This window comes from Rhinolophus sinicus, linkage group LG11, assembly GCF_036562045.2.
Source record: "Rhinolophus sinicus isolate RSC01 linkage group LG11, ASM3656204v1, whole genome shotgun sequence".
Taxonomy (NCBI): domain Eukaryota; kingdom Metazoa; phylum Chordata; class Mammalia; order Chiroptera; family Rhinolophidae; genus Rhinolophus; species Rhinolophus sinicus.
The window spans coordinates 50,147,989-50,162,684 of NC_133760.1; the positions used below are offsets into that span (position 1 = coordinate 50,147,989).

General features: G+C 48.4%; 1 protein-coding gene across 5 annotated transcripts in view; it reads left to right on the forward strand.

The window, feature by feature from the left end:
* Nucleotides 1-14,696, forward strand: part of VIPR2 (vasoactive intestinal peptide receptor 2) — an 84,830-nt gene that overhangs the window by 42,875 nt on the left and 27,259 nt on the right. Inside the window, exons 1-3 of one of the 5 annotated variants that reach the window (XM_074315024.1) lie at nucleotides 12,392-12,568; nucleotides 13,900-13,932; nucleotides 14,248-14,347. In XM_074315024.1, the coding sequence (XP_074171125.1) occupies nucleotides 12,506-12,568; nucleotides 13,900-13,932; nucleotides 14,248-14,347 (196 nt within the window). In that variant the 5' untranslated portion in view covers nucleotides 12,392-12,505. Of the gene's footprint in view, nucleotides 1-12,386; nucleotides 12,569-13,899; nucleotides 13,933-14,247; nucleotides 14,348-14,696 lie in introns of those variants that run through there. The other 4 variants (XM_074315022.1, XR_012490264.1, XM_019742520.2 and 1 more) reach the window with 4 other exon arrangements.

Sequence of the window (14,696 nt, forward strand, 5' to 3'; positions counted from 1 at the left end):
GGTTGCTTAGCGAGAGGTGGTCAGCTCTTGTCAGAAACTGACCACAGGCGTGTAGGGTCACTGGGCTTGCACAGACCCTCCTCACGTCACACACTCCCGAGAAAGAAGCCTCAGAAAGGCCTGAAGCATATTTTTGTCAGCACTCGGGTGTGGCCGCCCCCGACTTTGGGGTCGTCTTTTGATTAACGGGCTCAGTCATTTGCTGATTTTGACAGGGTGCCAGGCAGAGGGCTGGGAATGCAAAGATGAGTGAGACAGGGCCCCCCCCATCCCCGAGGGCACAGTCTGCTGGGAGGGGAGCATAGTTGCAGGGGTGCGGGGCGACTTCCATGACCTGCTCCCACAGCCGTTACCCAACACCCAAGACTTAAACCCAAGTCAGGCTCAATCCCCTTAGAAATAACGCACCCCATTCTCCTCATCTCAACCCAATAGAAATTCCACGAGTAAATGCAGTCCAGCTGACGTCCAGTGGTTTGTTTATCTGGTATTTTGTCTGAGTGTATTTTGTGTTCCTCTATTTTAGGAACACATGGACAAATTTTGGAAATATTTTGGTTGGTCAAACAAATCACGTTTTGAGGGACCCTGGGAGGCAGTGAATGGTCTGCTCCCACCTGGCCCAAGCCCCAGCCCCAGGGACCTTTGTCCAAGGAGCCATGAGAAATTTCTGGCTGGTCTCAGAGCCGCTCCTACGACCATGTCTGTTGCAGTTCTCCAAACTCAGCACCACCCTTAGGGACCAAGAGGAATGGGCGTTGAGGGGCAGTTCTCCGGTGATTTTCTGTCATTCACAAGTCACAGACTGGAGGACGAAGGTGGATGTGTGTAACGGGGCCTGCAGCTTCCTGGACTGCAGGGTTGGAATCCTCGGCATGTCTCTGTGTGGGGCAGCGACAGTGGTACACAGCGGCGTCACGGTGACACCGTCAGGCCACAACTAAGGTGAAGAAGGACGCCACCCGCCAGCTGTGCCATCTGTGTCCCAACCACTGGGCCACGCACCGGCTGTGTTTAAAACCAGCGGCTATCAGACAGACCGAGTCAGGGCAGCATGTCCCAGGGCTGGTGGGGAGCTGGCGAGGAACTGGCGAGTGTGTGACCGTGACTGTGAGCCGCTGTCTCTAGAGCCTGGGGAGCTGATTCTTTATATATTTTGGCTATCAGTCCCTTTTTAGAAAAGTAATGTGCAAACATTTTCTCCAATTCTGTCCTTTGATGTACAAAAGTTTTTAATTTTGATGGAGTCCAATTTGTCTGTTTTTCCTTTGGTGGTCTTTGGTGTCCAAGAAATCATGAATCCAAATGTCACGAATCGTTCCCCTATGTTTTCTTCTAAGAGTTTTATCATTTTACCTCTTACGTTTAAGTCTTTGATCCATTCTGGGTTAATTCACTATATAGTGTAAGGGAGAGATCAAACTACAGTTTTTGTATGTGGATATCCAGTATTCCCAATACCGTTTGTTGAAAAGACTGTCCTTTCCCCATTGAATGGTCTTGACATATGGTTGAACAGCTCATGTTCTAAAAATAGTAATTCCCCCATGCTCCTGTGTTGATGTGTCCCCCAGTTGTAGATTTACTACCGCTGCTTGTTACCTTCCTAACGAGCTAACATTGGGGTGTTCAGGGCTGTCAGGGTCGTTGTGGGGAGTCTAAGGGACACTGTTAGACCTACACATCTATGTCTCTGTTTATATCGTTGCTCCCTGTGTGGCTGGGTTCTTCTGACTTTCTCTCAGTACGTTGTGCATTTTCATCCACTTCAAGTTCACATTCAACCTTCCTGCCTTCAACACTTCATTCATTTTTCAAATTTAAAAGTTAAACTACAAAAGGTAAATGGAGGGTGACAGTGAAGTTCCCACCATCGATATGTTTAGTCTTTTGTTCTCAGGAAACTCCTTGCAAAGAGACGTGAGATTAGGCATAATCTTTTGTCTATAAACAAAATGTTTGGTAGAATACAGCTGTAGCAGGAAATCGAACTGTTAATGTTTTGTGTAATGCCAGTTTTCATTCAATCAATCGAACGTGTGTTATATGCTGGGAAATGTTCTGATAGAAGAGTGAAACAAAACAGGCAAAATCCTTGTTTGCAGCGAGATTATGTTCTAGTGAGGAGCCAATGTTTAATAGAAGAAAAAAATCCCACTGGTCTCCGGGAGGATAAACTCAATGTTTCAAACAAAAACAGGCACTTGATTCTGGCCAGAATTGCCAAGGATTTCAGTTTCTGCTCATTTATTGTAGTTCAGTGAACTGACCATACTCAAGCCTTCTCTTCCCGGAAGCATGTTCTTAGAACAACTAGACATGGATTTGCTAAAACAAAACAGCAAACTTTATATTTGGCGTACATGTTTTCAGCTCTTCAGGTGTTACTAGACAGATTGTGACTGAGCAACATATAAAGGCAAGATTTCTTGTGATTTTGCTTGAAATTTGTTCACAAAACTTTTGAAGAGCTCAAAAATGTAAAACCTCTCCACGGAATCTGTAAGGAGAATTGCCACTGCAGGAACATGTGCCTGCCTAACAGCACGGCCCCTGCGATGCACCCAGCAGGTCCTCCTGGCCACCTACACTCTTTGAGAAGCGCAAGTGTAGAGAGGAAGCAGTGAGCTTTGGAGTCAGGCAAGCCGGGTCTGAGTTCCAGAAATGCTACTTATTTTCTGTCTATAAAGTGGGGTGACGATGGCTGCCACTTGTCATTAGACAGATGGTGCCAGAAATGTCTGGCATAGCAGCTAGCACACAGTAGGTGCTCAGGAAATGTCACCATCGCTTCTGTATTATCATTACCAACGTTCACGACTCTTCCTCCACATAAACAATGGGATAAATCGTGGGAATGCTAACGCGCCCGTGAATGGGGTTTTTTAAGAAGGTCTGTGTGGAAGACTGTGTGATTCAACACAGTCAGAACAGCTGAAAGAAATTTTCCTTCCCTCTGACACTTTTCTAAGTCGCTGTGGGTAGATTTTGTTCCACACTTAAGTCCGTATTTTTTCCAGTCATCACCATGTTTCCATCCTCATCTGTTTGCCGGCTCTTCTCCCTCCCTCCCTTCAGCCAACATGCTCACGTTTCATACCGTTAGCGACACTGCCGTCACCCCGTGTATTTGACGTCTGAGAGGCAGCTGTGGTTCTGCGTTTGCGGTGCTATAAAATAATTTATTGTTGAATATGACAATGTATCCATTTTCCTGTTGGTAGTCATTTGGGTCGTTTCCAGATTTCTGCTGTCACCTGAAACGTGCTATTCATGTATCTTGGTGCACACGTGCTGGTGTTTCCCTTGCTCAACACAGGAGATAGGAACGTTCACACCCACAACATGCTGACAAAAGACCTTCCAAAGCCACTGTCCCCGTTCCCACTTCTGGACGGGCGGGCGGGCAGTGTGTGCGGGAGCCTGTTGCTCTACCCCCCAACCCCTCACCCCAGTGTTTTCAGGCACCATGACGTCTTCTGCTTGATGGGGAGCAAGAAGGCCTCTCAGCAGCGGTGACTCCGCTCTCCAGATCGCTCTGGATACGGAACCCTCTCTGTGTAGTTGTTGGTTATGTGTTTTGTTTTCTGTGAAGTGTGTGCTACTGTCTTTTGGACGTTTTAAGATGTTGTTCGTCCTTATTGATCTGTAACACTTGGAATTATAGATAGTAATCCTTTGTCAGTTATGTGTCAAACATACCTACTCCCGTTTCTAAATGCGTTTCAGTTTTTTAAGATGATTTGATTTTCTGTTAGCAACACTTGTGGGCTCACTTAACGGCCCTTTTGCTGTCAAGGTCCGGAAGATAAGCACTTATATTTTCTAGTGGCATCTACCTGCTTTTCATTCTTGTGGTAAAATTGAGCAGGGCCACCTCACGCACAATTTCAATCGTTTTCTCAAGTTGTAAAAAGCAGCAGTTGATGTGTTAGCTGTACCGAGGCCACTTGCCTTTAAAGCTTTTTTCCTAAATGTGGGATGCAAGCTCTGGCCCCTGGTCATGTGCTTTCAGTGGAAACGTGCAGAGAGCCCTGCCAATGCCCCTCTGACTATGTGGGGAAGGGCTGGTCCCTAGAATCATGTCCTCTAAACACAGTGTCCAGGGCACGCTGGGACGGACTGCGTTTCCCAGCGCTGGAAACCATTCCCTTAGAAATTACTAAAACTTAGGATGTGGGCTCATCCTGCTCTCACTGCTCATGGTCCAAATCAGCAAAATTCCTTCTTGCTGTGAGGAGCTTTTTAAAATATTAGAAAAAAGGCATTATCTTGATTCATCTTCAAAACAAAATCACTCTGCAGCAGATGGGTACCCTAACTTTAATAGTAAACGTGTTACAAAATGCAGGCAACTTGCTCTGTGAGTTGAAAGAAATCATTTTGGTTTCGGTTAGTTCAAGCCTTTCATTCTGAAAACAACACACACATTGCTGTACTCATTTCAACCACAAAAAATAAATACGGAAAAGGAGTCCAACCTAGTGTCTGAATCTTCCAAGTTCAACCACTGGAGAATGAACGCAGATGGACTGCACTGGGGAGCATCCTCGGCTGACAAACCAGCAGATTCCAGGCAGGGTCAGCGTCCACCAGAGCTGAGCGGGCCTTGAGACTCCAGGCTTCCCAGATCTCAGAAACACTGTCCTCTTCCCAGTGTCTCAACGTCGTTTGAGGCATGACACAAACAAGAAACTGCATAAGACATAGGTGTAGAGCCCAGTGAGTGACCACAAAGCCGACGCTCGTGTGACCACACAGGTGAGACTAGGACGACACCCCCCCCCAGAAACCCCCAAAAGGTTCAGCTTTGCCCAGCTTTGAACTCTGTGGAAGGGAACATGCACATTCTTTTGGGTCTGGCGTCTTTGTTGGCTCCTGTACTGTCTGCCTGAGGATCAACTCAGATCTCCCTTCCGGATTCTTTCAGCTGCTGGATGTGCTGTCAGCAGAGGGCCCACGGCTGTCAGCTGCACTCGGGTAGCTTGGCTGAGCAGTCCTGGGCACCAGTGTACCGGGCACTGTGGTGCGACCGACTTTGGAGACTGATGGAGAGAGCAGTAACTGGAAGGGCAGTGGGATCAGGTGGCGGTGGCTTAACTTCACTGACAGGAGTGATGAGTCAGCACCGGAAGCTGAGTGAGCTGCCGAGGGCTCCTGAGAGCACAGAAGTCGTTCTGGGGCCCGTCAGCTCCGAGGGAGCACCTTCCTGTGTATGGGTGCTGCCCGCCACAGGGGGCCACTGGACACACGACAGGGTGCGGCCCCTGCCCCGGGCAGCTGAGTCAGAGGCTGAATGGGGAAGCAAGCATACTGGGGTGTGGCCGTGCTACCACGAAGCCCACGCATGACCCAAAGGAGCGGCAGGAGGACTGTGTGGAGCTGGTTCAGGAAGGGGCAGAGCTCTGTGGGCCTCTGTGGGAAGCCGGGCTGAAGGCCCAGGACAGCAGCTGGACAGCAAGCAGCTTAAGAGCACATGTGAGAATGGTTCACGTTCTTTTCATTTCCTAGTTTTTCTTCCTGGGACGTACGTGATTTGAGTACGTTAATAGCCTGAGGTGAGGCTAACAGAGAAACAAGTGTTGAAGTCCAAGGAAAGAAAGAAGGGTACAGCAGATGAAAAGGATCCCAGTCGAGAGGGAAGGTTATGGAATACGTCAAGATTGCCTGGGGAGACCCTCCATCGTCCTCAGAGACTCAGCTAATGAGCCAGCCGTAACCCTGTGAGCTGACAGCCACGTAAAAACGTGACAATGCAAACAGCGAAAAGAACTGTAAAATTAGCTGTTCTCCAAGTTTGATCTCTCTTGACCTCTTTAATGGCTTTCATTGCTCAGGAGATGGAACAGGTTAGCACAGATGATAAATGACAATTCATGTGGAGACCAGTTATGCCTGGAAACATTCAGAAGCAATGAGACATTTATGAAAGTCTTCCTATTTCAAAGCCAAATCAATACTTGCTCAGTGGGTTCCTCTTAGGACACTTTCCAGAGGAGGCCTTGTACCCACAGAATGTTAGCTAAGAAGGAGTGTTGCTGGGAGATAAAAAAAAACTCTGAAAAGGAGGTCAGAATCTACACTACAGCCCAGGCTCATCTCCTGAATTTGGTTAGTTGAAAAGTCCTTGTATTTCGTTCAGTTTTCCTACCATAAATCTTTCAGGACGTCTGTTCTCGTTTCACTTCAGCCCATATGGTTTAAATATTGAATCCTGCTTTTCTTCTACATTTCCATCTAAATGTAATTCCGCTTTTACTCCAGTGAAAGTTTACTGGAGATCAGAGTACGTCTGTTCTAAAGATGGAGTTCATTGCCAGGAGATTCAGTGAAGTCATCAGCACCTTCAGAGTGAAAGTATGTCCTTTCCATCGAGGGGCCTCTGAGCTTTCCAGTGCTATTTTAGAATCAGACTTTATGGATTATTTCTTAGAAACAATTGGAGAACGAGAGTCCTGGGTTAGCAAAACAAAGCATTACACTAAGACCACTTGCCTCATTGAATTAATGTTAACAATGTCTGTTTTCTGGTTCAGCCATACAGTTTTTCTTTCCGCCAAAATGCCTCCTTTTTGCTATCCAACATTGAAACTATAGTCAACAATAATGTACGTGCACTTAAAATTTTGTTACAAGGGTAGATCTCATGTTAAGTGTTCTTACCACAATACGGTGAAAATTTTAATACTATGTTTTTTAACTCTACAGAAATGTCCCCATTTGTCTGATGAGTGATGAGGCATTTTCCTCTTACTGCTTTCAAGATTTTGTTTGTCTTTGGCTGTGACCATTTTGGCTGTGATGTGTCTAAGTGAGGATCTCTTGGCTTTTATCCTTTCATTTTTTTGGATGGGTAGATTAATGTACTTCATCATGTTGAGAAGTTGTTATTTCTCTGAATATTTTTTTCAGTTCCTTTTGCTTTCTCTCCTTCTGGTTCTCCCATTGCACATATGTTGGTGCAGCTAGGGGAGCCCCAGGTTTCTGTGTAGCTCGTTTATTTTTCTTCATTTCCCCTCTGTTCTGCCCTCGTATACTCTCTATTGACGTTTCTTCAAGAATGCTGCTGCTTTCTCCTGCCAGTTCAGGTCTGCCACTGAGCCTGTCTAGTGAAGTTTTCATTTTGGTTTCTGTCCTTTTCCTCGCCAGGATTTTCCTTTCATTATTTTCAATAACCTTCCTCCTTATTCACATTCTGTTTAACGAGACATTGTCATCATGCTCTCCTTAGCTCTGTAAGCATGGTTTCCTTTCAGTTCTTTGAAATCTTTACATTAGCTGCATGGAAGTCTGCTGTGTGCACCCTCAGTCCCCTCCAGAGGCAGTATACACTGCTTGCTTTTCCCCCTGTGTGTGTGTGTGTGGGGGGGGGGGTCCCTCTTTCCTGTTTCTTCACATCTCTCAGAATGTTTGGTTGAAAACAGTATTTTAGATAATGCATTGGAGTGAGTCTGAATGCTGACTCCCCATCCCTGGGGGTGTGTTCATGCCCTGGCTGAACTGAGTCTCTGCTGTCTGTCTCCCGTAGTGCGCAACCTCGGGGTCTCGGCCCAGATTCTACCCCCGCACCCCATTTTTGAAATCCTCTGGCTCTCTGAGTTTCACCTCTGGGCAAAGTCTGTGTTTAAGCCTCTTAGCCAGATTTTTACCATTTGATGTTAGGTGCATGTGGGGCCCTGGGCTGCCGTCCCAGTTCAGCATTTTAGCTTCTTTTCCTCAGATTCACCCACAGACTAGCCCTCTCTGATCTCTCCTGAGACACGGCCTGGGGCACAACCGCAGCTTCCAGCCCCGGGGCTAGTTGTGCCGCTATTTTCAGGCCTGGCTTCCCAGGGCTTAGGATCAGCAGAGAACATTATTTGGTGGGGTGAGGCCACAGGTTGAGTGCGTGTCCCTTGTGTCAAGTGTGACATCTTGTTTTGATGGTCTGTGCATGGCTGGGGGGCTTCCTGTCATGCTCACTCTTCTTGCCAGAGCGTGGGCACCGCCTGGCGGGTATCCAGCCTTGTTTGGCCGTCTCCCTGGTTCTCCCTGTGAAACTGCCTGCTCTGCCCTGTGGCCCATACCAGGCTGCTGCCAGCCGCTTCCTAACCTCTCTGCCAAGATTGCTACTGTTTGGACAACACCTTAAGCGTGGAGTTGTCCATCTTCTGTTCCAGGTAAATTCACACCCTTGGAGACCTGCAAAACTACTGAACGTTGTTCCCTGCTGTTCCCCTGGAGGGACTCTGGCATCGCCACAGCAGAGCTGGGTGGCACCCTGTTCTACGAGTGGGTGTGGGGTAGGAGATGGACAGGTGGGTGAGGGGTCCAGAAAGCCATTTAGAAGCCGCACGCCCACCTGTGCCCTTCGGCAAGCATTTCATCCCTCTGCTCGAGGCTCAGCTCGATCTGCACAATTGGGCGCTCGCATCCCTGTGGCTGCCAATATCCTGGCGGTGCTGAGAAAACACTGGCTGCTGCTCGCCTGCCCCCTGGAATTCCTGGGGGACACCTGGGACAGATGACAACATTATGAAGTCGACCAATGTCATAGAATCCAATTAAAGTCACCAACACACAGTGCTACTTGGGCGACAAAACAACTTACCTTTCTGAAAATCTGCCTCCTGTGGACAACGTGAGAAGATTGGCATTTTGCTTTTTCAGTTTCCTCACATTCTATTTTTAAACCTCACTCAAAAACGTATTTTATAAGCTGGAAGGAGAGAACGCTGCATAAAGAAAATTAAAGCAGGATATGACCTGTTTGAGGAATGAAACATTCCAAAGCAATCAGCTAAGTGCTCTCAATTATAAGGAACATTCTCCAGGAGAAATGTGGTGTGATTTGTGCATTTAATAGATCTTTATTTTCTCCAATTACAACATATCCAAGTTGACGTCTTTAGCATTTGAGTTAAACTTCAATATGTATTTCATTTATGGTCAGTCTCTCTGAATTCCGTACTGTGGGGACAGAGCCAGGAGAGCAGTTTCCAGGCTCTCAGCCTCACGTGGAAAGGTGCTGGCTCGGGTAATAGATGGCCATCAGCTGTAACCAGTTAGCCATTGGCCACTGATATAACTGCCGTGGCTAAACTAGCAAGTGTGGATTGTGGCTGGCAAGTGCAATTAGCAAGCAGATTGTGGATGACACGGTCAGCAAGCGTGATTGGCAGAGAAGCGGACGGCAGATTGTGGATCGTGTGGCTCCCGCTTCCTGTATCTCCAACCCAGCCGCCGGCGAGACTATAGTGGTATGAACCCCCTCTCTATGGCTCCGTGGGTGTTCCTTTTTGGCCTCACCATATCCTGCGTTCTTGTGTGGGGAGCAGGAGTAGAGATCCCACATGACACATATATAATTGGCTAGTTGACTTTACTAGAATAATGCATGGTTTTTCCTGCAATTATTGGCTTTCTCATCCCCTGCAGACTGTGAGCTGTGAGGTCTGAAACAAGCCTCTGGTTCTCTGTGACATTTTCTCTCAAACGTCAAGGAAAGCGCTTTGCACATACTGGGTGCTAACTAAATACTTGTTAATTGGTGGATAATCGGTTGGATTTGGTTTTCTATCACGAGCATCTGAAGACAGGCTGGGGAGTGGTGGAATGTTGCAAATTAACAAGCAGCAAATACTGCCATATTGAAGTCTGTACCCCAGCACCCCAGGGAATGACAGAAATGTGGGTCACAGCCCATATGTGATGAGTTTACAAGTCAGTGAGAGGTGAGACAAAACAGTCAGACAGCTACACAGATCAACACGTGACTAAATGTCAAAATGAGTGGCACCAACTCCAGCCATCACCCATGCTGGACGGTTGGTCAGACCATTGCCTAGTTGTAGCTTTGACACAGCTGTACTGGGCAGTGGGGAACGATGGGGAGGGGACCATGGAGGGTCTGGGCTCTGGAGATGTGCTCCACCTGGCTCCACTTGTGTGTGTGCACGTGTGTGTGCACACGTGAAACTCGTCTGCTGAGCACTTGTGCGTTGTGCTCTTTGTTGCTTGGAACTTGTACCTCAATTTTAAAAAGGAAAGAGGGAAAAGGTGTTTTTCAAATACAGCCATGTGCACCATTTAGCTAAATGTGGAAACATGTATTTCTGGTACACAACAGTCTCGCCTGGCCCCTGGCAGGGTCACCATGAGCTGGGGAGCAGAGGGGGGCAGAGGGGATTCTGGGAAATGCACCACTCGCTGGGCCTTCTCACCTGAAAAGCTTGCATCGTTTTCTCCCACAAATCTGTTTGTGGAGGAAATTTTCTATCTGGCATTTTAAATGAAAAACTTGTCACTAATGGAGTACATACATATTTGGAAGATGAGTGTTGCCTTCTGATGTTTTTATGCATTATCCTTTGACCCCTTCCCAGGGAAAGCATTCAAGCCCTGGTCCTTTCCACAGTGTGAGGCTGAAGAGAACGTGTCTGCTGGAAACGAGATGTCCCAAAGTCTTAGGAAAATCTTGGCGCAGAAATGGGGCATAAAATTATCCATCTTCTCAATGAAAAGTGTGTCTGACTCTGTGTCTCTTCCTAAAATAGTCTGCAGGGAGAGGTCTCTCCTAGTCCCTGGCTCGGTAAATGTATTAACAAATGTGTAAATATTTATTGAACTAAAATATAAGTAGAAACTACAGGAAAAAGTTAAAACACAGACTATATATTTTGATAGGTATACACTGTTCCATTAAAATCTTTAAAATTAACTCTTATTTTTGTTTATAAAGTAATTATTTAGAAACTTTAGCAAAGTATACACAAATAGAATAAAAATGTAAAGACACAGATTAGAACTGTGTGCATTTTCATGCACAAAATTGGCTGTCACGAATTCTAACTCAATGAAGTCCAGTCACCAGAAAACTCTGACGCTGACACATTTATGCTCAGAAGCTCTACCCCGGATCTCCTGCCCCTTTTGCAGCATGGAGAGCGCAGTGGCCTTACCTGAATGATGCCTTCTCATCTGCTCCACTCACTGTTGGGTCTGTGGTCTGTGGGACCTGTGTGGACTGTGCAGCACTCCCTCTAACTCGCTGGCTTCGCAACCCACGCTCTGCAATCCTGTACTGTGTTCGTCTCGCCCCTGGACATAAATGATCCCTAAGTGGTGCAGTTCCTGCTCGTGTCCAGGTGACACAACTCCCACAGGTGAGCACCACGGTGCAAGCTCGCCCCCCAGTCTCACCCTTTTCTGCCCCTCCCAGGCCACTTTCAAACAAGGGAGCCCGAATGTCCCACTGCTTCAGTTCTTTCCCAGATTTTCTTTCAAAAACCTCACAGATGGCATCTAGTGTTTTAAATGCCTGAGGAACTCAGAAAAGCAGCCCTGCCCAGCCAGTAAGTAGGGCTTTGTGAGCCCCACAGATAGACAGGTGATGGATGAAAGAGATGATAGCTAGTAGATGATAGAGGGTGGAGAGACAGATGATAGACGACAGAAAGCAGATACATGATGGACGATAAATAGATGACAGACGATAGATAGACAATAAATCATGGGAGATGACAGGTCAGATAGACAGATTGCTGATAGAAGATAGACACGTAACAGACGATACAAGGTTGACTGACAGGTGGGTAGACAGGCGACAGAAGGGCGTTGATAGACAATGGGGGTGCGGGTAAAGGGGGTCACGTCACACGAATGCTAGACTTTAAGAGCTGGTGCTCAGTTAAGGTAAAAGGTGTTCTTTGTACGCTTCCTACTCGCACTTTTGTGTAAGCTTGACATTATTTTCAAATGAAAAGTTACCAGCACAACACGTTTCTGGTCCGTTTGCACTTGTGGGTGACAACTGGCCCTTAGGCTGCGGTAATCCTTAGGGAGGTAAGAGGCGCCCGGCCCGCGCCCGCAGCCACCTCTGCGCGGGCTGCGAGTCGCGGGGACAACGACCGTCCCGGTTCTGCGCCGGCAGCGCTGCTGCGCCGCCCCGCTCAGCCCGCCCCCACCAGACGCACCCCAACTTCCCCATTTGCAGTTGCCCCTATTTTCAACGCCACTGGCCACCACGCACCCTAACTGGGTTTCCTGCCACTTTCTCGGGCGTCCTCACGTTACTAAGAAGGAAGGCGCAAGTAGGTACCAAACCGTCGTCCTGTCCCACAGGGTCACGCCCCGCCGCTCTCGCGCTGACCCCCGCTAGGAGCCGGCGGGCCCTGCGCACGCTCGGCCCACCTGTGGGCATCGTCCACCTGGTCCTCCGGCTGCTGGAGGGCGCCGGGCGGGCAGGGGCCGGAGCACCCGCTGAAAGGGGGTCGAGAGACGGGCGGGGTGTGGTGGAGGGGCACAGGGGTGCAGGGGGAGCGCGGGGCGGGGTGGGGCAGAGGGGCGTCCGCGGGGCCGAGAGAGGCGGGGCGGGGCGGGCGGAGGGGGGCCGCGGGGCGGAGCAGCGGGCGTCGCGTGGACAGACCCGCGGGCGGATCCCGCGCGCCGCGCTCGGCCCGGGAGCCTGGCGTGCGGTTTCGGGAGCCGCGAGCTGCGCGCCCCATGTCGGTGCCGCGGAGCCGGGATGAGGGCGCCCGCGCTGCTGCCGCCGGCTCTGCTGACCTGCTGCGGTTGGCTGCTCGGCCCGGTGAGTGCGCCCCCGGCCCCGACAGCACGAGGAACTGAGCTCCCGCTCGGGCTGGGGAGATGCGTTTGCCCCCCACCCCCACTCGCCCCAACTTGCGGGAAACGGGATCCAGTGTCTCCCCGACGCTCTTCCCCAGGCGCGTGGCCGGCGAGGCCCTTCCTGAGGGGGGACAGGGCTGCCGCCACCTGCGCGGGCCCCCATTTCAGGGGGAATTGGAGTCGGCTGTGTCTTTCCTTCTCTCTGCACCTCCTGGTACCTACTGTGGGTTTTGTTTTAGTGTCACAGGGAGACGCGATGTGGCCAAAGAAAGTTTCCTGTTGGAAATACTCCGCTTTGATTTTTTAAAATCAGTGTTTAAGAGCACCGGAGGAAATGGTATACTGAGCAGAAGTTTGTTAATCAGCAGATCACTTCTCGAGAATCCGCCCTTTTGTTTGAAGACGTCTTTTGAAGGGTTGTGAGCCGTTTTCTTGCATCGTCTGCCAGCTTGGAGGTGGTGTTGGGGCCTGTGGCAGCCAGGGCTCTGCTACTTATTCCCGTCCCCTCCTAAGGTTGTTGTGAAGGCAGGATGGAGCTATTTAGGGAAAGTTGTAATTGCTGAGAACTCTGCCTTTCAGGAGGGCCCAACCTAGCAAACCCCCACCAAACAACAAGCCTTGGGTCTTTTTAAAAATGAGAGTAAATGTGGCAAAAGTATCCAGCATTAAGCGTCTCTTCTTAATTCTCTAGGACATTTTATTCCTGGTTAGAATTATAACTGACCTATTTCAGTAGGATAATTAAATGTAGGTGGCCATACCATGCCCAATAGTAAGGTTTTCTTTAGCAAAAGTAAAATTTGGTTCAGACACAGGCGGGACTGCAGCTCCAGCCTACAGTGTGGGTACTTGTGTGTGGGGGGGGGGGGCAAAAAAAGAGAGAGCATTGGACCTTAGTATAAATAGAGGTCAGAATCTTATTGTTTAAGGTGGAAACATGCGGTTTGGTCTTCCGCACACGTTGGTAGACAACTACTCACGCTGTGTCACATCTGCAGCTCCCGTGACAGGTCTGGGTTAGTGGAAGACACAGTGATGTGACTCGCCCACCACTCTTCCTCCTACTTGCCCCTCTCATCTTTTTGACAAGTTCCTGCTCCACATCCTAAAGCTGTTTCCAGTGTGACCTGCAGCCTCTGACGATAAAGTTGTCCTACTGGGGCTCTTTCCCGGGAATGCAGAGGCCACGCTTAGGTGAAGCACACTGGGGTCTGCATGTAGTGAGTGAGGGTCATCAAGGATGGTCTGAGGACAGTCTTATGAGTAAACGTGTACTTACATTAATTCCATCAGGGGCTGTGGAGCGGAGGGCTCTGGTGCAGAAAGGTGAGTGGGTTACCGTGTTCTGTAGCCGCCAAAATTAGTGTACTAACAACATCCCGTGCACTGTGCTTGTGAGCTTGTTTTCCTGCGTAGAAGAAAATATTCTATTAGATTTTAAATCTGTTTTACAATTCCTTTATAAAATCAACAGTGAAGCTTTTTGTAAATAACCGTGCCAGAAATAGGACTTCGATTGCTTTTAAATGAGTGTCAGTTTGGAAGCAGTTTAAAACTTGGTTTCTTTTTGTAGAACTCTTGCTTGATTTTCATCTTATAGTGGAATTTTTAGTTATTTCTATTTTTTTAAATCTTGACCAGGTGAGCAGCATTCACCCAGAATGCCGATTCCATCTGGAAATACAAGAGGAGGAAACAAAGTGTGCAGAGATTCTGAGTGCTCAGACAGAAGCTCACAAAGGTAAGGTGAGGGCTTGGTGAATAACACTGCCCCGAGATGGAGAACCTGACAAGCAAACAGCTCACACCTCACGCTGTAACTTGTGTTTTAAGGTCACCTGCATCTTCCAAAAAAAATTCTACGTCCACTGTTTTTTAATAAACTTGTGCTAAAACTCCTATGGAGGGGAAGGTCCTTCACATAAACCTTTTAAAAGAAATCTTAATCCCTAACAATAACAGTTTCCATGGTTGAGACAATAGCAACAGTTGCTAAAATAATTTCATGGGCGTTGTTATGCTTTGCAAAAGCAACTCCATTTTCTAGAGTATTTATCTGATTTCTTGCATTTTAAATCCTTAGTTACATC